The sequence below is a fragment of the Hypanus sabinus genome, chromosome 6 (genome assembly GCF_030144855.1).
Source record: "Hypanus sabinus isolate sHypSab1 chromosome 6, sHypSab1.hap1, whole genome shotgun sequence".
In the NCBI taxonomy this organism is placed as follows: Eukaryota; Metazoa; Chordata; class Chondrichthyes; order Myliobatiformes; family Dasyatidae; genus Hypanus; species Hypanus sabinus.
This window is the reverse complement of record NC_082711.1, coordinates 69,007,506-69,032,013: the sequence shown is the minus strand read 5'-3', so window position 1 is coordinate 69,032,013 and position 24,508 is coordinate 69,007,506. Positions and strand designations below refer to the sequence as shown.

At 40.2% G+C, this 24,508-nt stretch overlaps 1 protein-coding gene across 2 annotated transcripts in view; it reads right to left on the bottom strand.

Moving 5' to 3' along the window:
• LOC132395570 (E3 ubiquitin-protein ligase HECW1-like) overlaps nt 1-13,395 on the bottom strand; it is a 437,822-nt gene extending 424,427 nt beyond the window's left edge. For both annotated transcript variants that reach the window (XM_059972368.1, XM_059972369.1), the window contains exon 1: nt 13,229-13,395. In XM_059972368.1, the coding sequence (XP_059828351.1) occupies nt 13,229-13,258 (30 nt within the window). In that variant the 5' untranslated portion in view covers nt 13,259-13,395. The remainder of the gene's footprint in view (nt 1-13,228) is intronic.
• Between the last annotated feature and the right edge of the window lie 11,113 nt (nt 13,396-24,508).

Sequence of the window (24,508 nt, the reverse complement as noted above, 5' to 3'; positions counted from 1 at the left end):
CACACTCAAAAGTAAAGTTGTCAATACTGTCTCTAAGTACACAAAAACTATTGATTATCCATACCCGTAACCATGTTTGATAGGCTAAGTGTTAACATCCATCTGATCTGCCAGCTTGAAATCAAGTCATAATGATGCAAATAACTTAGCCCATATGGCTTTGTTTTAAGCAAGCCAATTAACACAGCCCCATTGTCTTAATGGTTGGCTCACGCATATGCAGACATTGCATGGTCATCATTTTGCAAACCATATCTCAGTCTGTGGGCTTTTAACCAGTTTACTGCTTGCAATTTACAATAAAAACTAAAGACTGGTTCCTATTTGAAGTAATATCTACTAAATTCATATAACTCTTGAATACTCCCTAATATACCTTCCTCTTGGGCCCAGACAGAAATCTGTCCCAGGAAAGCCAAATGTTAAGGAGGATCGAATTAAGTAGGGCAGCAAAAATACCCTTCACTTTGGATCCTTTCTCCAATTACTGATCTATTATGTCTCTACGTGCATCTACATTTACATTAGCATCCCTAACTGGCTAGCTATAAGATTAAACAGAAAAGACAACAAAACATTACAGAGATTTGATCACATCTTCTTCTTGGATACTTTTGTCCTCTCACTGTCAAACAGTCTTTAAAATGCAGTTTTGTCATTCTTGTACCTGTTACCTCCTTCCCCGCTGGCCCGTCATATCCTCATCTTCGTCCATTTATCCTCTGATAGCTAAAACTCAGCAGTGGCTAGTAGTTACTCTGTGGGCAGGGGCCATCAGCAAGCTAACTGTATCAGACTCACAGACAACTGCTCACATTCCACACAATGACAAAGGATTGTCAGAATAATCTGACAAGTCTCTCAGACCCTCTAGTAGTTGGAGAAAGGATCCAAAGTGAAGGGTACGGGAGGGTTGGAGTGGTCTCTATTTGAATGCCTGCAAGGAACTCACCCTATTAGCTCCTCCTCCTGGATTGTCCTTGCAGTCATTGACCCAGCTGAGAAAAACAGCTCCTTTGTCTACACACCCATTCCACACTGGAGGTCAATGCCTTTAGATGCTGCGTGTAATTTCTTCTCTTTCCCAGTCTGCCTTGCCATCAAGGTTGTAGAGCTTGATGTCCCTGTCGTAACTCAGATCCTTTGCCATCTATTTTCCCCAACATCTTTCTATTCTAATCCATACAACTAATCATCTACCTTCCAGAACCAGCCTTCATTGCAAAGTTCAGATGCTGCATTACCTTAACACTTTATTACAGTTTGCTGACACACTCTCTCCATGCCTTCTGCATTTGTATTTCCGTTCTCTTTCATCTGTGGGTCTACTTGTATCAGGTCAGCTGTGAAGCAGCAGGCTGCCGTTCATCACAGCTTCTCTAAAATGACATTGTTAATGGGTAGACCTGATCCCTTGTGAGGGCAACAAGAAGGTGAGTCACGTGGTTTAAGGTGAGTCATAGGGTCCAGTGTTTCCACTGGCTGCCTCACCGGGTCTGCACACAGACACAGGTGTCATCTATCAAAGCACCACCTGTGTGAGCTGCCTTAATGACAGTTGTCCAGTAGCACTCGCATCCATAGCGACAAAATGCCTTCAGCTGTTGGTCACAGCTAGAATGAACTCCTGCTCAGCAAGGACCTGGACCCACTGCAATGTGCCCATCACCACAATAGGTCTACAGCAGACGCAATCTCACTGGCTCCTCACATGGCCTCAGATCACCTGGACTATACAGGATGCTGTTTGTTACCATAGCTCAGCGTTTAACACCATTATTCCCACAGTTCTGATAGAAAAGTTACAGAACCTGAGCCTCCGTACCTCCCTCTGCAATTAGGTCCTCAGCTTCCTAACCGGAAGACCACAATCCGTGTGGATTGGTGATAATATCTCCTCCTTGCTGACAATCTACACTGGCGCGCCTCAGGGGTGTGTGCTTAGCCCACTGCTCTACTCCCTCACATGACTGTATAGCTAGGTATAGCTCAAATACTAACTATAAATTTGCTGATGACACAACCATTGTTGGTTGAATCTCAGATGGAGATGAGAGGACATATAGGAGCAAGATATAGCAGCTAGTTTAGTGGCACTGCAGCAACAATCTTGCGCTCAATGTCAGTAAGACAAAAGAGATTAATGTGAACTTCAGTAAGGGTAAGATGAGGGAACACAAATCAATTCTCTTAGAAGGATTAGAAGTGGAGTGAGGGAGCAGTTTCAAGTCCCGGGTGTCAAGATCTCTGATGATCTAACCTGGTCTCAACATATTGATGCAGGTATAAAAAGAAAGTAAGACAGTGGTTATATTTCATTAGGAGTCTGAAGAGATTTAGTTTCTCACCTAAAACACTCTAAACTTCTATAGATGCTCCGTGGAGGGTGCTCTGACAGGCTGTATCACCATCTGGTATGGGGAGAGTGGGGTGGAGTGGCTACTGCACAGGACTGAAAGAAGCTGCAGAAAGTTGTAAAATTAGTCAGCTCCGACTTGGGTACTAGCTTCTGTAGTATCCAAGACACCTTCAAGGAGCAGTGCCTCAGAAAGGACCCTCACACCCCCCAGACATGCCCTCTCCTCATTGTTACCATTAGGAAGGAGATACAGAAGCCTGAAGGCACACTTAGAGATTCAGGACCAGCTTTCCCCTCTGCTATACGACTTCGAAATGGACATTGAACCCATGAACACTATCTCATTTTTAAAAATATATATTACTTTGATTTTTGCACTATTCTTAATCTAATAAACATATATACACTGTATTTACTGTAATGATTTACATTTTTCTTTCTATATTATCATTGTACTGCTGGGGCTAAGTTAACAAACTTCACAACACATGCCAATGATGAAAAACCTGATTCTGATTCTGATTCTGGTCCTATCCACCTGGGAGCCTTTTCAGGCAGCTCCCTTAATGTGTCTTGGTCATTCACTGAAGTGGGACCGTCTTCCCTCCCTCCACCTCTCTCAGATCTGCAATATGTTGCTGCTGTTTTTTATTGCTCTCTCCCTCAACACATTACTTGGTTGTAGTTGTCCTTCACATCTCCATTTAATCTAACTAAATTGGCTCCAATTAGTTTCTTTCTCTTCAAATTCTGTCTCATGTTCTTCTGCTACATCTTTGCCCCATGGCCTGCACACTCTTTTCCTTTCTGCCCTTTACTCTGCCTTTCTGGTGTGTCTTTACATTAATTGTTGCTCCTTCTGCAGGCAACTGCACAGCTTCTACAGTTCTTGTCTACATTGGGGCCCTACTCCTGGGACTTTCTAACATGACTCCCACACTGTTCCTGCTGTCTCACTGTGGGCCATGGTATCTGCCTTGTGGATCATACTTGTTTGTTGTCCCTGTCATGTCCATGTGATTTCTCCCTTTCCTGAATCTATGCTAGCACCTGCCCTATTTAGTGCACCTATCTCCATTTCAGTACCTCACTGTTTGGGCATACTACAGTCCTTCAATTTGAGATATTGAGGCTCACTTCTCTCTGCCCTTGTTGTTTTACGACCAGCACTGGTATGTAAATCCCTTCTCCAGTCATGGGAAGGGTAGGTCAGTTACTGACACTGATGAGTGCATGTCCACTAATCTATCACAATGCTGACCCCAGCCCTCTAATAAACCTTTCCTGTACATCTGTGGGTGACCACTACTGCCAGCCATTTCTCAAACATGGATGCTATATTTAACAGCTCTCTAAGCTGGTCAGAGGTCAAATTGGACAGAAAAGGCATTGTCATTTCTATCCGTTTTGGTGAGTGACTCTCACACCTTCCTCCCTTTTTAGAGCACTGCCTCCAACCATGGTCTGAGAGGCCACAGCTGGATCAAATCATCTCCTTTTTCCTTCTGCGTCTATTCTGCCAGTTCTTTGCTAGGGGCCCTGGCTGCTGGCACACAAAACAAATTTCTGTGTCTTCACAGCAGCTACATCCATTACAGTTACTTTATGACTTATCTTCCCCCTCCTCCGTTTTATCTCCCAGCCTATGCTACTATTCTGGGATAGGTTGATCCTACTGCTATCCAATATCTAAAACTTCTTGGTGGGCTTAACTTAGGGCTTCTTTCAGCATTTTCAGGAAGACTAGATCATCCTTCTCTGGACTATCCAGTCCTATGCACTCCTCATACAGCATACTCAATATTTACACTCTGTATAACACCATGGCTGGCTCATCAGTTCTCTGAACTACTGACATTAACATTCCCCAGTTACTCTCACCTCCACTAGTCACTGCTTCATTTCACCTTTAAAGAAATGATATCTCTCCCCTTTACTGGCATCACCAGTAGTTACCCATCTACCATCCCACACACCCTGTCCCACGTATCCCTCAGGCATTTTGCTTTCCCCAACACATACATATCTTTGGAATACATCTGGAATTTCAATCACTTCCTTGAGCTTGCATCAGAATTCTGAATTCCCACAAGCAACATTAAGTGAAGGCAGTTCATACAAATTGCTCTGCATTTCCCCAGGGGTGGAGTCTGTGAATGGTAGCAATCAGGGTCAAGGGCTTGCTGGGATCGTCAGGGTTCTCAACATGTCGTTGTCTGACCTCAAAAGATGCCATCCGAACAGCTAAGCTTAGTTATAACCTTTCACTCAATATAAGAGTCCCTTTCATGTAAAAGTCTGTTACACCAAAAAGTTTCAAACTTATTCTTAAAACACACAAATGCACTCACAAACAAATATACTACTAGACAGTATCCCAACTATACACATATCCCTCTTACATCCTAAACAGTCAGTAGCCGTCACTAGTGGCCCTGCCTCACCAAACTACCCAAAAACTGTCTGCTTGCTGGTCTTTACACACACACTCTCTCTCTCTCTCTCTCTGCCATTTTCTTTGATACTTTGTGATCCCGTGGTTATTGAACTGACCATGTGAACTCTGTTAAAAATACTCACCACCTTCAACTACTTAAGTTGCTAGCCACACAGTGGGTCACAAATGTATCCCAGACGAGGTCCCAAATGTTGAGATTGTGAACAAAGTCACTGGAGAGTCAATGAAGTTGGTGATATAGAAGTCTTTTTTCATCACAAAAAGTAGACCATCATTGGGGAGTCAACTTGGTAGAGGCTAACAAACCCCAAAATACATCACATTTTTATACCTTAAAAGTCAAAGTTAACAGCTGATTCAATACAATTTCAATATGTACAATGACTGTTTACTTCAATACTTTGAGTTGACAAATGGTTCCATTGAGGTACCTACTTAAAGTGGAAGCACATTGTAGTTGATAAGACGTCTCTGAAGATTCAAACAGCTATTTTGCAAGCAAGTAATTGCCACAGATATTCTAAAAACTTCTGATGACAGAAAGCCAGCCACCTCAAATTTAATATTGTCAAGGTGCACAAATATCCCGAGTACTCAAACTATTGATTGCCTATCTCTGTGACCATGTTTGATATGCTAAGTGACAACATCAGTCTGATCTGACAGCTTGAACTCAAGTCACAATGGTGCAAAGCCAATTAACATAACCCCATTGTCTTAACATTTGATCCTTGCATGTGCAAATGCCTCACAGTCACCATTCTGCAAATCATATCTCTTAGCTTGTGGGCTTTTAACTTCAGTTTACTGCTTGCAGTTTACAATAAAAACTGAAGACTGGTTCCAGTTTGAATTAATAGCAGATATTTTCACGTAACTCCAGAATACTCCCTGACTCACTACCAGCAATCTTTGAGTCATTTGAGAAGTTACTGTCTAAGTACTTGCTTATTGAGAAGCAAGGGTTGCAGTACCAATTGCTGTGGTGTTCTGTTGGTCAGAGCCCATATTTCCTTCAGACACATCACCCGCCACTAGTAACCTTCACGATCTTCTCTCGTGGCCAACATCAAAGCCATTTGCATCACTGACACTATCAGTGTTCTCTCTATTCCATCCCTTCTGCACATTAAAACACTCTCAGCTTCAACCTTGTCTACATCCGATGAAAGGTGATTGCTCTGAAATATTTTCCTTGACAAGATGCTAAATATTTCTGTTTTTACTCTGTTGTACAATTGACTGTCATCATAATAAATCTGATTTGATTTGATCAGTGATTCTTCCATGCTAGTGTAGTAAGAAATTTGATTCTATACACTTGGGTATCTAAGTTAAAGGAATTAATTATTTAAAGAATGTAGCATTTTTCATTCATTTTATCTTAAATAATTCTTTAACCACATCCGCCAATGAACATACACTCAGTGACCACTTTATTCGGTACCTCCTGTACCTAATAAAGTGGTCACTGAGTGTATTTATATGGTCTTCTGCTGCTGTAGCTTATCCCCTTCAAGCTTCTATGTGTTGTGCATTCAGAGCTGCTTTTCTGCACACCGTCGTAAGGTGCAGTGACTTGATTTACTGTCAGTTTGAACTAGCCTGTCCACTATCCTCTAGCCCTCTCTCATTAACAAGGCAGAAGCTGCCACTGACTGGGTGTTTTTCACACCCCTCTCTGTAAATTCTGGAGAATGTTTTGAGTGAAAAATACAGGAGGCCCAGTGTTAGAATAGATTGAATGACCTTGGCCTTTTCTCCTTGGAGTGACGGAGGATGAGAGGTGACCTGATAGAGGTGTACAAGATGCTGAGGGGCATTGATCATGTAGATAGCCAGAGGCTTTTTCCCAGGGCTGAAATGGCTAACACGAGCACGTATAGTTATAAGGTGCTTCAAAATAGGTACCAAGGGGATGTCAGGGGTAAGCTTTTCAGATAAAGAGTGGTGGGTGCATGGAATGCACTGCCCGTGGCGATGGTGGAAGTGCATAAATCAAATCGGGTCTCTTAAGGGCCTCTTAGTTAGGTACATGGAGGTTAGAGAAATAGAGGGCTATGCGCTAGGGAAATTTTAGGCAGTTTCTAGAGTAGGTTTCATGGTCTGCACAATATTGTGGGCCAAAGGGCCTGTAATGTGCTGTAGATTTCTATGTTCTAGCAGCAGTTTCTGAGATATTCAAACCACCCTAACTGGCATCAACAAACATTCCACTGTCAACGTTCAAGTTTGTCATCTGACAGTACACATATACAACCAAGTGAACCAGCATTCCTCCACACCATGGTTCACCCCAACACATACATCACACACAGCACATAAATAAAATATAATTCAAAATGGATGTAAAGTGTGAATTACACGTAAACAGTAAACACCTCTATCCTAGTGATGAGTCTTCGTTAGTGGCTAGGTATTCATTTGTCTCACAGCCTGGGGAAGAAGCTGTTACCCAATCTACCAGTCCTAGTCTTGATAGTCCTGATCAAAACCATTTCTATTACATTTCTTCCCCATTCTGATGTTTGGTCTGAACAACAACTTAACCTCTTGACCATGTCTGCATGCTTTTATGCATTGAGTTGCTGCTACATGATTGGCCAATTAGATATTTGCATTGATGATGTACCTAATAAAGTGGCCACCACATTTTTCACATTGGATCCTTCTCAATTAGTTAACTTCATAGTGGTTTGTAGTTTTTGCATGCAACATCCTAATCCCTTTGATTTGGCGTCTGAATATCTTCAAGCTACATTGTGTTTCTACCTTCAGCTCCAACCTTTGTGTGCCTGCATAGCCCCTTTGTATTTTTCTAAGCCATACTTCACCTTGGATGCCTTTTTCATATGTCAAGATCAGACATATTGACATTAAGTGAGCGGCTCTCTGATTTCCTAGCTTCTTTCATATAGCATAATGTTTGATAATTATAGTGTGTACAGCATTCAACTCTACTGAAGTGACTACTTCTTTAAAAGACTTCTTCCTTCTAAGGAGAGTTTCAAGCTTGTCCAGCAACTGGAATTGCCAGCTTTTATAGAATAAGCCTTTAGAAAGCCTATACAGGACAATGTGGAACTAATTTTATGCATTTTTTTAGACAACAGATAAAATTAAGGTAATGATGTGTAGCATGTTAACTAAGTTATTTTTCAAAATCCAGTAAAATAGAAATCATACACCAACAATTGTTCATCAAGTGAGCAGCAGCCGTTTGCATTTACGCAGCATCTGATTTTGTGGAAGACAATCTGCACTAGACTGGATCTATGAGTTAGTTGATCAGTACAAAAGGTAAACCTCTCCCTGACTAGCACTTATGCAAACACTGAAGGATAATAAGGTTTGTCCAGGTATTTCAAGGCTCAAGTCAGTTAATTCAGTGCATGTTGTAATTTAAAACTGGAACTATCTACTCTGCAAGGTTTATTTAACTGCTAAGTTAACAGGAGAGCAGTTTGATAGTGAAGAGCAAATTAACAATCATATGGCACAGAATATCAATTAAAACTGACCTGGCAAGTGGAAACGGTTAGGATCCTTTTTAAGGTGAATCAACATTTCAGATTCAGATTAGTTTAGTTTATTAACATATACACCAAGGTGCAACGAAATTCCTGGCCAATATGAAGTTGAGAGTAAACAGTATATATGATAATAACAAACACAACAACAAATACAAGAACAAAATGGTAAATTGCAGTGCAGACTGAGGTGACAAATACAGAATCACCAAAAGAAGTAGAATTAAGCATATAGGAGAATAGCACCACTACTGGAAAGGGGTGTGAAAGAGGCGATTGGTTCAGAAGTCTGAAAGCAGTGAGGAAGAAGCTGTTCTTGGGTCTGGTTGTCTGGGATTTCAAGCTCCTGCATCATCTCCCAGAAGACAGTGAAGTGAAAAGGGTACGGCAGGATGGCAGGTATCCTTGGATGTTTCTATCAGCCTTCTTGAAGCAATGTGCTGTCAAAACGGACTAGAGGAAGAATGTGATGAACCTGTGATGGACTTGGCAGTGTTTACAACTCTCTGCAGGTTACTTTAGTTCAGAGCAAACCAGTTTCTATAGCGAATCCTTGTGGACATGTCAAATTTATGTAAGCACTTTCTTGATCAGTGCTCCATTGAAGTGGATAGAGTTGTGTTCATTTCCCCTCACTTCCTCAGGTCAAGAGCCAATAGTTGATTACAATAACAGAATAAATAATATAAAATAATTCATTATTGGCAGGGAGAGGGCATGGAAATTAACCTGCTCTCTTCTTATTTTGCTGATCTTTGAGATGCTCTGGAGTATATTAGGTGCAATGACACACAATGAATTGAGGTCTTCTTCATCCACTTCTTGTCCTCCTACTTCCAATATCTCTTCCTCCCATTTCCCTTCCTCGGTGTCTTCCTCTTTAAGGGAAGGGGAAGCAGGTAGACCACTCTGATAGTCAGCAGAGGTAAAGCAGAAGGAAGCTGCATGCAAGCTGTAGTATAAGCACATTTCTGGTGATGTAAGCAGCTCAGATGGTAATTACGATATCTACTCCGGATTAAAACCAAGGGGATGTAGTGATCACAATGAAGCACTGTCAGTGTGCCGACCTGCTAGATCACATGCTCCTGAGGTTGGGAATCAGTTTCCTGTATTGCAAACAGACAATGAAATCATGACTCTCCATCTCTCCCACACCTCTCATATAGATGTTCTTCCTCTCATTTCTTGCTGTCTTTGCCTGCATGGAAATGATGAAGAAAACTGAGTATGTTTGTCTACATTGAGATTGAAGGCTGTGGGGTTAATAAGAACACAGGAACAACATAGGAAAACAGAGATGGGCCACAACCCCTCAAGCTTGCCCTGTCATTCAATCATGGCTTGCCTACCCATCTTCTGTATGAAGGCATGGAGCAACTCAGGACAATGCACTGGATCTAGTTGAGTGTGGTCCTATTAGAGATTGCTCACATAATATTTTTGCGGAACTTGAATAATTCTGAAGAATTCTCTGAATTATTTTGACGGACAGCAGTGTGAAACACTAGAATTCATCACCACATTACATTCAAGTTTTAACCATGCATATCCCAGTGAGATGCTCCACAAACAATAGACAAGCATCCTACCTCCAAGAAATTTTTATTTTGTGTTTACTGTATATTTAGCAACATCTAGATTAAAATGTCAGTGTCAGGCTTTATGAAGTAGTGAAATGTTTTCTTACAAGAAAGCCTGCTTTGATCTTAACCTTGAAGATTGTAAGTCATCTTGCTTTGAGTCATTTTGAGTAGTGTTGTCCAATGTAACAGCTAATCACACCAGATACTACAAATCTAAAGCAATGTCCTTAAAATGAAAAAAACAGGTAAAATGTTAAATATAGTCTAGATTCCAGATAACACAGGATAACCACCCATTTGTTGCTAAAATATACAGCTTCTATCAGGTCATTCTGCTAAATTACATTTAACAGGAGAATTTTCATTCTTACTTATCCACTCCATAGAATACATTGAAGGATTCCAGGGATATATATATATGTTTATATTAGGGACATTCAAGAAATTCATAGATAGGCATATGGATGAAATAAAAAAGAGAGCTATGGGAAAGGGTTAGATTGAACAGAGCAGGTTAAAAGGTCAGCACAATATCATGCGCCAATGTTCACTGAAGTACATTTAGATGTATTCAGTCTTGCATGATCAGAGAAAGTATTTATAAACTAGAGCATTAAAACGATGCACTCTTTGCTATTAATCTCAAAGTTAATATTTAGCCAAGGGAAACATTTTCACTAGGTTACCTACTGAGGAAACTTTGTCATCTGTTTCTAATTTAGCATGTGGAGATGAAAGAAAAGCAGCCAGGGACCATCTCCCAACATGCTGAGGTACATCTCCCAATGGATAGATGAGTGAGTGTCTACAGGGACAATGTCTATACATTGGTTGAAAGTATCTATACACTATATACCCAGCAATGAAGAGATAGGTAGGGGATGAGATGGAACTGATTTTTTAAAAACACCATCTTGTTTGAGGAAAGGGAAAGAAGCAGAAGTGATAGAAAATTCCATCTTGTTTCAAAAAAGATGGAATAGGCAAAACTGGATAACTTGCCAACTGGTCTACCTAAATCTTAGTAATGTTGGAAACAGTGCTTCCATTGAATGGAAATGAATAAATCTGCGGAATGATGTTTTAATTTGAGTGACTCCATAGTGTGACTACAATGTTAGCTTGCATATAGTGCACAACTACAGAAAAAGAAACCTTGTGCTCAGAACAAGCAGAAATCCAAGTCACAAGCAAACATGGCAATTTTTATTTTAACAAGTGTTGCAAGTTGTATACACAGTAATACACATAACATTCACTTAAAAGAGTAAAAATGGTGATTAGTACAAATCACTTAATCCATTCAAAATAATGCTTTTTATAGGTAGCCAGGTATTATAATCTAACATACCAAATGTGGAATATTTGGGAATGTGCTAGTATGGGCTTCTTTTGCATAATGAAATTATAACTGTCCTTTGCCAGAGACAGTATGCTTTTTCCAGACAACGAGAAAGAAACTATTACTTCCATTGGTTCACAAAATACTGCAGTTAAAAGAAAATCTGGCAGCTTACTACACATTTTGTTTTGTACTGTTAATAATAGAGAAAATATTAAAATACTGCAAATACATAAAATCAATCTTAAAATTAATCTTATAGAAATAGAGCCTGTATTTATTTCCTACTTTCTTATAGAAATATTACTGTCATTTAAAAAGCCCTCACCAAAAGAATTGCAAAGAAATGCACATCACATTTTCTAGCATAAAACTTTCAGCATCTGCGTATTTTGTGAAAGGCATTAAATGATGATGGTAGAGAGAAGCAGAATATTAAAAGTTAGATGTACAGGAAAAGTTATCCAGATCTTCTCAATTGATTTAAATTCAAGCTTTCTCAAATATACTGTAGATATTCTTCCAGTCTATAATCTTAACTCCTGGCAATTACACGGTTTCACCACTATTAAAATACATTAAACAGTTTCTTAGAACTTCTGCTAAATACAAACCAAGTGACTTGAAATCATTAATCAGGTCATATATAAAACCCCGACTGCTAATCTGACTCCAAGACAATCCAATGATTGACACTGAGAGTTGGGCAGTGGTTTAAAGCTATCTTCTCTCCTCATTTAAAGTACACGGGCTCTTGAACAGTAGCCAATTTGTACATTCCACATAACCCTGCAGTAATAATTTCCAATGTTTATCGATGCATATTTTTTTCCAGCTTAATACATTTTCTTTCAAATGTCATTTGTCAATAACCGAACGCAGGTAAAATTAACATAAAATTCGTATACTCCTTTGAAATATAATGTCAAACTACATTAGAGCGCAAATAAATCTAACCAAAACGAGACATTATATTAATGGCAATCATTTTTTAAGCATGGAAGTATAGCTGAACATCTGACTGAATTTTTTGGGACTGTAAAATGGTCCCTACTAATCAAAATCCTATTCAAGCTAAGGTTGTATTTGCAGCGCCCTAACCTTACTAATTAAAGACAGCAGTAGACAACAAAAGAGGTTTCCACCCTGCACTGGAGGAATTGGTAATCTCTGTCAGTGGAAGATACTACTGTCAGTCCTTACTTCTGCTGAGCACTACAGAAAACATATTACATCAACCCCGATCTGGAGCGTGCATAATACTCGCAATACATGTTATTCCCTTTGATTGAAAACATCTACCTTAATTATGTACTGCCATTATTATTTCTTTTAATTTTGCCGGGACTTAGAATTAAAAGTCTGTTAGGAGCATTGTTTTTGTCTTTTCAATGAGCCATCAGGTCTGGAAAAATAGACGCTACAGGCTTGATAACCTGCCGCAACATAACCTGGCTGTGTACTGTTCAGTGCTTGTGTTATTTATGCAGATCTTACTTCACTGGCAAAAGGAAACATGGTACTTCAGTTATTATTTTAATTTCTAAAATATTATAATAATCTTCTTCTGCAAACAGTTTTCATCACTGCATTACACGCGTTTCACTTATGATTACTCTTGAGTGTCCATTTCTTGCCAGCAGTGCAACGATTTTCTCATGAATATGCCACATCACGTACCATTCACAGAACTACGGGAACAAAAGTGCTCAGCTAGTAATTCACCTGCAAAGTAGCTGCAGCAGCTCTCCTAGATCCAAACACACACCGATCCCATCCTGTTATCTGTTGATTAAACGCTATCCCTTGTCAATGCCTAATGTCAACATTAATGCATTGCCTGATGCTGTACTAGAAAGCAGTAAAATCCGTTTTTCCTTGTAATTTTAAGCAAACATCATACCAAATACACAGTACTTGCTTAGCAACGGAAAGAGCATCTCATTACGTTACCTGTACAATAATGGTCTGGGCAGGAATCATACTTCACAAGCTGGCTAAATCAGGCGCAAACCCCTCATGATTAGGTTAGTAGTGACAGTCCGTAAGCCAATCACTGATTCATCATATCCCAGCACAAACAACAGTTGCTACAGAGAGATGCTGCACACTTCATTTCCGTTCCACCCTCTGCCTCTCTCTCAGCACCAGACAGCTGCAGCCAACCAGCTACTTGGGCTATTAAACCAACCCCTTTCTTTCCTTATCCTCCCCACGTACACACAAACACACTAATACCACACATATCAAGCAAGTGCTCAGCAAAGCGTTGTCAGTTCTGCAGCTGTACCTCCCTGTCCCAGGGGGCTGTCCGGACACAAGCCCGATCATTTCCGCACTTTCTGCTGCAGCTCCGACTTTCCTTCAGGCTAGGAAGCAGCGTTATTAGAAATTTATATACATGCTGCTGCTGCTGATGTCTGATATTTAGGTATAGGCAGTAGATGTAGTCCGATGCATCTCTTAAGACATTTATCCTGAATTAGGTTTTCCAAACAATAGTAATTTAGAATTTTAGGTATGCATATTAAAGATAGGTCGGACACAGAAATATCCTAATATACGTTTAAGATTCAATATTCTGAATTTCATAGTGTTTCCTACCTGTTTTTAATGCACTCAGATTAGATGAGGGAAAACAGATAGCTAGTTATATTATTTTTGTATTAACCAGTCTTGGCAGAGTAGAAGGTTAAATTCATTCAGTAAGACAGCTCTCTGCATTCCATCTGGTGGCTGCCAAAATGCAACACTTTCACAGAAACTGCAGAGGAAGCAGAAGCAATTGAGCAAATGATACTGGTGTCATTTATTCTGATACAGATAGCCTTTCCAAATACTGGTCTGAACTCTGCTAACCAAGCTTAAATTTCGGTAGTAAATCTCACGCAAAATCGTGTTGTTAAATTCATTTTAATGAAATTAAATCTATTTCAAGAAGTTCCTTTTCATCATCAGTAATTGCAATAAATGTGATGTAGACTTTGGAAAAATTGCATTATTGATATTCTACTACAGCTGTAACTACAAGCAATTTAAAAATATATATCTGAACAGAATGAAGTGATGGAGTGTAAATTCCTGCATCACTTCAACTTTAAATGTTAAGCACTATGATTTTTTCCTAAGACTGAAAATCTCTCCACTTATGAATTATAAGATTAAGCACTTATTTAGGAGTCACTAACGGAAATACCTTTATCACAGTACTTCACCAGTTATCTGCCAGTACCTGTTGGTTTTCTCCTCTTATTTTGTGAGCAGCTCAGTGTTAACTATCCAATATGACTAACGACTTTATAGTTTCCAAAATGCAGTCATTCATGCAATATAGCATGATAGCAGTCAACTTGTGTTCAGTAAGCGGCAGTGTCATTTTAACCAGATTACATTTTTTCCAATACTAACTGAAGGATATTTAGGCCAGTACACTGACTGAAGGATATTTAAGTCAGGACACAGGGTATTGCTTTTATAAACAATGCACTTCTTAAAAATATGTCAAACTGAGAGAATATTTTAATGATTCATTTGTACCTTTAGATACCTTCAGCATTCTTTCAGTATTGCATATAAATGGAATCAGAAAGAAGCCTATCATGTCCATATTAATCATTGCATTCATCCCATTTATCTGCACTTGGTTCAAAGCCTCCTCTCTCTGAGTGATTCATATGCTTATGTAGATGTCTTACCAAGACAGTATCTGTCTGCACCACCCATCTGGGTAGTAGTGTTTTGAAGACTCCAACCACTCTTTGGGTGAAAACATCCTTTCTCAAATTTCCTCTGAGCCTCCTACCTCTTATTGTAAATGTGGTTTAGACTTCCCCCCACCAACCCCCGCCAAGACAGAAAGATTATTTCTATCTCATACAGCAAGGAAACAGTCCAGTTGGTCCATGCCAACCAAGATGCCCATCTAAGCTGGTCCCAATTGCCTAAGTTTCACGCATGTCCCTCTAAATCTTTCCAATTCATGCACCTGTCCAAGTGAATCTTAAATGTTGTTAATGTACCAGCTCAACCACTTCCACTGACAGCTCATTCTGTCTATAGACCACCCTCTGGGTGAAAAAGTTACCCCTCAGATTTTCATTAAATCTTTCCACTCTTACCTTCAACCTCTATCTCTATCTAAACTTCCAGTTCTTGATTCCCCAGCCCTGGGGAAAAGATCATGGTCATTCACTCTGTCTTTGGTCCTCATGATTTGAGACACTATTCATTCAATGAATCAATACTCCAGTGATTAGCCTTCTAAACCTCTCCAAGTTACCCAGTCCATTAAGTTCTGGTCATGTCCTCTTAATTCTTTTCTGCACTTTTCCCAGCTTAAGGACATCTTTCTTATAATGTGGGATCAAAAGCAAAGCAATATTCCAAATGTAGTTCCATCAACGTCTCATAAAAACGCATGCCAGCTCATACACCCAATGCCCTGATTGAAGGAGAGCATGCCACAATCCTTCTTTATCATCCTGTCTACCTGTGACGCCATCTCCCCCATCTCATAGTTTTACATACCTCTATCAGGTCCATCTCAGCCTCCTCTGCTCTAGGGAATACCAAACCAACCATCCTAATCTCTGCTTATAACTGAAATGCTTCAATCCAGGCAACATCCTAGTGAATCTCTCCCACACTGTCTCCAGCATAAGCACATCCTTCCTCTAATGTGGCGATTATGTGCCACACAATTCTCCAGGTGTAGCCTAAGCAATGTTTATAAGGTTAAAACACAAGACATGAGAGAATAGGACAAATCAAGTGTGACAGTGGAAGAGCATGTATGGAACCAGAGGAAATAGCAGAGGTACTTAATGAATACTTTGCTTCATTATTCACTACAGAAAAGGAGCTTGGCAATTGTAGGAATGACTTATAGTGGACTGAAACATGTAGATACTAAGGAAGAGGATGGGCTGGAGCTTTTGGAAAGCATCAAGTTGGGTAAGTCACTGGGACTGGATGAGATGTACCCTCGGCTACTGTGGAAGGCAAGGGAAGAGATTGCAGAGCCTCTGGTGATGATCTTTGCATCATCAATGGGGACGGGAGAGGTTCTGGAGGATTGGAGGTTTACAGATGTTATTCCTTTATTCAAGAAAGGGAGTAGAGATAGCCCAGAGAATTATAGACCAGAGAGTCTTACTTCAATGGTGGCAAGTTAATGGAGAAGATCCTGAGAGGCAGGATTTATGAACATTTGAAGAGGCATATTACGATTAGGAACAGTCAGCATGGCTTTGTAAAGGGCAGGTTGTGCCTTATGAGCCTGATTGAATTTTTTGAGGTTGTGACGAAACACATTGATGAAGGTAGAGCAGTAGATGTAGTATATTTGGATTTCAGCAAGGCATTTGACAAGGTACCCCATGCAAGGCTTATTGAGAAAATAAAGAGGTATGGGATCCAAGGGGACATTGCCTTGTGAATCCATAACTGCCTTGCCCACAGAAGGCAAGGAGTGGTTGTAGGCGGGTCATATTCTGCATGGAGGTTGATCACCAGTGTTGTGCCTCAGGGATCTGTTCTAGGACCCTTATTCTTTGTGATTTTTATAAATGCCCTGGATGAGAAAGTGGAGGGTGGGTTAGTAAGTTTGCTGATGACAGAAAAGTTGGCAATGTTGTGGATAGTGTGGAGGGCTGTCAGAGATTACAGCAGGACATTGATAGGATGCAAAACTGAGCTGAGAAGTGGCAGATGGAATTCAACCCAGATAAGTGTGAACTGGTTCATTTTAGTAGGCCAAATATGATGGCAGAATATAGTATTTATGGTAAGACTCTTGGCAGTATGGAGGATCAGAGGGATCTTGGGGTCCGAGTCCATAGGACACTCAAAGCTGCTGCACAGGTTGACTCTGTGGTTGAGAAGGCATATGGTGCATTGGCCTTCATCAATCGTGGGACTGAGTTTAAGAGCTGAGAGGTAATGTTGCAGCTATATAGGACCCTAGTCAGACCCCACTTGGAGTACTGTGCTCAGTTCTGGTTGCCTCACTATAGAAAAGATGTGGAAATTATAGAGGGGTGCAGAGGAGATTTACAAGGATGTTGCCTGGATTCAGGAGCATGCCTTGTGAGAATAGACTGAGCAAACTCAGCCTCTTCTCCTTGGAGCAATGGAGGATGAGAGGTGATCTGATAGAGGTGTACAAGATGATGAGAGGAATTGATCATGTGGATAGTCAGAGGCTTTTTCCCAGGGCTGAAATGGCTAGCATGAGAAAACACAGTTTTAAGGAGCTTGGAAGTAGGTACACAGGAGATGTCAGGAGTAAGATTTTTATGCAGAGAGTGGTGAGTGCGTGTAATGGGTTGCCAGTGACGGTGGTGGAGGTGGATACAACAGGGTCTTTTAAGAGACTCCTGGGTAGGTACATGGAGCTTAGAAAAATAGAGGGCTATGGGTAACCCTAGGTAATTTCTAATGTAGGGACATGTTTGGCACAGCACTGTGGGCCGAAGGGCCTGTATTGTGCCGTAGGTTTTCTATGTTTCTACAAAACATGATCAGAATTAGAATCCACTTTACCATCATCGGCATGCATCCTGAAATTTGTTATCTCTGCCGCAGCAGTACAATGCAATACATGATAACAGAGAAAGAAAAAGAAAGTAAATCAATTAAAGCGTATACATGTATATTAAATAGTTAGATTAAAAATAGTGCAAAATAGAAATAATATATATTTAAAAAGTGGGGAAGTATTCATGGGTTCAATGCCCAATTAGGAATCATACAGCAGAGGGGAAGAAGCTGTTCCTGAATTGCTGAGTGTGTGCCTTCCTTCCTGACAGTAACAATGAGAAGAGGGCATGTTCTAGGTGATAGGAGACCTTAATAATGGACATGACTTTTCTGAGGCACCACTCCTCGAAGATGTCTTGGATACTATGGAGTCTAGTACCCAAGATGTAGCTGACAAATTTTGCAACTTTCTGTAGCTTATTTCAGTCCTGTGCAGTAGTGCCCCCCCCCCATACCAGAGAGTGATGCAGCCAGTCAGAATGCTCTCTGGGGTACATCTGCAGAAGTTTGAGTGTTTTAGGTAATAAACCAAATCTCTTCAAGCTCTTAATGAAATACAGCTGCTGTCTTGCCTTCTTTCTAGCTGCATTGATATGTTGGGAGCAGATTAGAACCTCAGAGATATCCCTCCAATTGTATCTATATCATAGCTGATGAAAACAACTATCCCAAATGTGTATTTTTAAACCAACTTCTCTATCTGTGTTGCCATTTTCAGAGATCTATGGATGAGTACCACAACACTCTCAGGGTCCTACCAAGCACTGTGTAAATCCTACCCTTATTTGACCTTCCAAAATGCATCATTTTGCACTTGTCATGATTAAATTTCACCTGACATTGCTCCATTCAAATTTCCAGCTGAGAAACAACCCACAACCTACAACAGCACTAAATTTTGTGTATTTGTTTGGCATCCTGGGTTTCTGTATTCAACTGCCTGGCACAATGTTTAAACCAGCAGTCCCGTAATTTAAAGACAAAGCTGCTGCAAACACAGCCATGGGTAAGAAGTACCTCGGAGTACATCTGAACATTCTGATGGGTACTTACTTGGGTGGGAGCTTCTCAATTGAAATTGATTTGCTCAGGCAGCAACTTTGTATTTGATGAAATCATTTTGAATAATGTGCTAACATTCAGATAACGGTTTCTTCTTCTTCAGCCCATCACTCCTACTGGGGCATAGGCTGCTGACAGCAGCTCACCAAAGTTCTCTGTCCTGGGCCAGTCTTTCAAGCTGTCCCCAGGTGTAGCCAATCTTCCTTCCTCTCCCAGGGGTGAGATCCCTGGAATCTACGTTGGCATTTCTGTAGCTGCTTTTTTAAAAAATGGGTTGGAGTTGCCAGCCCCATGCCCAACACTCCTCCTTTCATTGCTATGCTTGGGACTGTCCAAGGTGGAGTTCAGATAACAGTGAAGAAAATCATACCAACCTTTGGTCATCCTTTCGAGAAAAGAAGTCTGTGGGTCAAAACCACAGACCTCACAGTAAGAAGCATTAATCTCTGCCATTTCATTTGCCACATGGATTGATGAAGCAGGAACCACAAAACCTTGGACAGACCCCACCACTCTCTCCACTAAATCCTCTCAATTCACTACCAGTGTAATCTAACTAATGCTAGCTTCCTCGCCATAGCCTGCACCCAGAGTACCAATTCACTAATCACACTCAGCCAGCCCCAATGGGCAGATCACACCATTCAGATTCCTGACAACAGACTCTTGAAACAAGTTTCAAAATTGTGGCAAGAGATTATCAGGAGGACGTTGGAAAAGTTTAAACAAACATTCCTATTGGTTAATGAGAGTCCCTGGCCCCTGATCATTTAAAAAGGAGGAAGATCCTACAATGAGAACCAGAAGTCTCTTCACTAGGACGGAAGCACCACAATGGAAGGAGATCATCGCCTTCCAAGACACCCACCCACCTTCCATGCCGAGCACCACCTAAAGCAGAGTTTGTGGGACTCACACTCACCTCATGAGACTGTCCCAATCCTATGGAACTAGAATGAAAGCAAGACATTCTCAACCCAAAGAGGCTATAAAATTATGAACTTGATTATTTGAAAACAATCTAGACAGGATGAAAATCTGATCATTATAGATATTAACTCCAATAGGACAGTAAACCAACTTGATGAGGTGGGCCTTAGCCTAACCCTCCTCAGACCCACATCTTCACATTGATTTATTAAACCAAAGCAAGTTTGTGTATGAGCTTTTGCATTTTTCCATAATCACATCCATGTGTCTTTGCAGAGCAGTATTCCTTATACGAATAGACTTCATGGACATTGGATTTTAGCTTCCAACAGTACTTCCTAAATAATCTGTTTTTAGGTAGTTTTCAGATTAATCTTTCAAAGTGGTATGTCTAAAATTAGTTACAAGCAAAGATCCTTGATTCAATAAAATTTGAAATTTTAGCCAATCTACTTTTAGAATCAGTGCTATGTTTTATTAAAAGAGGCATAATATATGTGCTGACTAGATTATGCTATGAACAATATATTTCCATAATGTTGATCGTGAAATACTGGATAATCTCATCAATTTATAGTAAAATTCTGATAGTCTGCTGTCAAGGTCCTTGTTTGGAAAACATAATAGTTCAGCATCTGGCTCCTTCATTTGTCCAGGATACATGATGGGAGTCTAGAGCACAACCGGGACGTGCATCCAGCACAGGGGTTCTGAAGTGTGGATGAACTCTGAGTCTGGACTTCAGGCTGGGTCTGTAGTCAGAGTCAAAGTTGGGCGTGGTATGCTGTGAATCAGGAGCATGGCTAGCTGGAGCCAGGTTTCAGAGCTATTGCATACCTCCTGCCCCTTTTAAACTCATTGTGTTGCTAAAAAAATTATCGTTCCACTGACGTGGTACAAGGAGTGGAATAAATATGTGTTTGGGTATTAAAAGGTGTAACGTCCTATAGTCCAGAAATTCTGCAAGTTCAATACCACCAAGGTCAAAATTATTGGAATTTTATTAATGTATTGTTAAAATGCTGCATCTGTTCTTTTTTTTAATCAATGTTAACTTTGATAATTTTATTTTATAACTCATGAATGCAGAATAAAAAGAGGTCCTAGCAGTGATCCTTGAAGAACATCACTGGTTACAATCCTCCACCTCTACATTCTATCTTCTAAGGCCAAACCAATTTTGAATCCAATCTACCAAGTCTCCATGGATTACAAGTGCTTATTCATCTGGATCAGCCTACCATAAGGGTTTTTGTCAAAGCTTTACTCCAGTCCATCCACTGCTCTATATGATCAACCATCTTCAGTACTGCCTCAAAAATCTCAAGTTTGTAAGACGTGGTTTCCCATGCACAAAGCCAAATGACTATCCCTAATAAGTCAAAGCTCAGAGTAAAACTTATTATCAGAGTACATACATGTCACCACATACAACCCTGAGATATTTTTCCTGTGAGCATATTCAGTAAATCAATAGAATAGGAACTGTAAACAGGATCAACGAAAGAACAAGAGTTTAAAAGACAACAAAATGATGAAATGCAACTATAAATTAATAGCATAAAAACAAGAGCATGAAATAACATGATAAAGATTCCTTAAAATGAGATCATTGGCTGTGGGATATCTTAATAGATGAGTGTAATTATTCTCTTTTGTTCAAGAGCCTGATGGTAAACGGGTAGTAACTGTTCTTGAACTTGGTGGTGGTCTATGCTTTTCCAGATGGTTCAACAAAATTTGAAATGGCCATCTCATCAAGTGTAGAGTACATCAAATTAAGATAATAGTTAAATATTTGCAGATCATTGATTTTTAGATTTTGTCTACAGGAGTTACTATTTAACCTGGTAGGATATGCAGTTGCAGTATGCTTGACAGAATTCCCTACAATTCTTCATACCTCCAAAATTGTGTATCCCACCTTTGGATTAATTCTCATCAAAACTATCAGACACAGTTTTCAGTCAAACTGTAAAGACCAACAGAATAATGCCAATGTTCAGATCATGAGATTGGATCCAGGGATATCAAGTTAGCTGTATAAGGAGAAATTGAGTAGCTCAGAAGCCTATATTCTCTAGAAAATCTGCAGATATAGGAAACCTGATATAAAAGCAGAATGCTAGAGAGATGCAGCAGTTCTGTTAGCTGAATGCTTCCAGCAACTGGCCATTTGTATCAATGTAGCGGAGTCTAAAACTAGAGGGTATAGATTTAATTGGGACCCAAGGGCCAAGTGTTTTTAATTTGCACAGAGGGTGAAGATGTTCTCTGAGGCATATTATTACATTAATTGGTGTGTGCCAAAGGAAGTGGTGGGTTTGATACAATCACAACATTGAAAAGACATTTAAACAGGTTCATGGATAGAGAAGATTTATAGGGATATAGGCCAAATACAGAGATACAGGACTCACTGAAGGAGACACTTTGGTCGGGATGGATGAGCTTGGCCAAACGGCTGTTTCTGTGCTCCACAAGTCTGGGTTATGTAATCTCAGTATGTTTTCCACTAATTTTTGCAAATTACCTAGAAATGCATTTGATGCATTTAAAAGATCCAGAGATTTGGCAGGATGGATACAGACACATTGTTTCACACAAAATTGTCTGTGCAATATCATAATCTAAAATGTTCTGCAGTTTTGTGGATGCCATCATTTGAAAGCCTCAAATCCATATCACTGGATCACCAGCTGCTGGATCAGCTAGGCGTCTTGGCACTCCAGGAGGCCTAAAGAGTAGACTAATGGTCTTCCAGTGGGCATAAGGGAGAAGTATGTGTGCAGGTTTATGTACATGCAGTGTACTGACTGTCATGACTTCTAACCAAAATCACTTCAACCTTTGCAACCACATCGCATTAATGGGAACACTTTTTTGTTATTGTAAGAAATCATCTTTAAATTAAAATAACACTTGTGGTTTAGACTTATCCATGCAAGTTTATCACACAGACATCAAGAGTACAAAATCAATTACAGTTCCATAATAAACTCAACAACCTAGTTCTACATATTCCACAGTTACGATGCTTGTCTTTAATGGCTTCTGGACTTGTGAGTGTCCCAAGATCTCCTACATATTCACCCTTTGTTTTATCACATAAAATAAAATACCAAATGTTTTGGTAAAAATGGAGTGTTTGACAAAACAGAAAGTAATTCTATTAATAAGTATGGTCACATTTCATGTGATTACATAAAAACACATGAAAGAGAAGTAGGAACTGCATCATAACTGCTCCACTATTCATTAATGATATGGTTGATATTTAACCTCAGGTCCATTGTCTTCAGTAGCTCTACAGTAAATACCTTGATTCACTAATATTTAAATCTTCATTGTTCTCTGTCTTAAGCATACTCGATAACAGAACTTGCACATTCCCTGGGTAGAGGTCTAAAGACCCTTCCAATGAAGGGATTTCTTCTCGTCTCTGCCACAGTCATAGACAATGGAAACAAGCATTTGGCATGACCTGTTCATGCTGACCGAGATGCTCAGCTATACTTATCCCATTTTTTTGTGTTTGAACTATATTCCACTATTTCATTTCCATCCATGTACCTGTCCAAGTGCTTCACAACTGCGTCTATACCCGCCTCACCCACCTTGTTCCATAAACCTACCAGTGTGAAAAAGTTGCCTGAATAGCAGACACTTATTATGAGACTGTGATCCCTGCATTCTCACGCTCAGTCAGGGGAACCATCAGCATGAAAGCCTCCAAGCAGTTTGATCGAATGGGATCATTTCTATATCACTAAGGGCAAGCCTGTCCAGGCCCTGTATACCTAATCTCTCCTCATAAGTCTGCCATACTGAGAGTTAATCTGGGCATTCTTACTGAAACTAGTTCTGCTGTTGGTAAGAACGAATGCACAGTGCCTATAAAAAGTATTCACCCCCCCCACCCCCAACCTCCGCAAGTTTTCATGTTTGATTGTTTTACAACACTGAATCACTATGGATTTGAAAAGACTCCTTTGTGTCAAGGTGAAAACAAATTTCTACAAACTGGTCTAAATTTATTTCAATTATTAATCGCAAAATACAGTAATTGATTGCATTATTACTCACACCCTTCAGGTTGGTATTTAGTAGTTGCACCTTTGGCAGAAGCTACAGCCTTGAGTCTGTGTGGATGGGTCTCTATCAGCTTTGCACATCGGGATACTGCAATTTCCCCCCATTCTTCTTTACAAAGCTGCTCAAGCTCTGTCAGATTGCATTGGGATCGTGAGTGAAAAAGCCCTTTTCAAGTCCAGCCACAAATCCTCACAAGACAGAGAAGCATCCCCACAGCATGGTGCAGCCACCACCATGTTTCACGTTTCTGATGATGTGCGGTGTCTGGCATATGCCAAACATAGTGTTTAGTCCAATGGCTAAAAAGCTTCAATTTTGGTTTCATCAGATCATAGAACTTTCTTCCAGCTGACTTCAGAGTCTCCCACATGCCTTCTGGCAAACTGTAGCTGAGATTTCATGTGAGTTTTTTTTTTAAATCACCAGTGGCTTTCTCTTTGCCACTCTCCCATAAAGCTGCAATAGTGAAGCTCCCGGGCAACAGTTAGTGTATGTGCAATCTCTCCCATCTCAGCCACTGAAGATTGTAACTCTTCCAGAGTTGTCATAGGTCTTTTGGTGTCACTAGTCACCTTTTTGCATGGTCTCTCAGTTTTTGAGAACGGC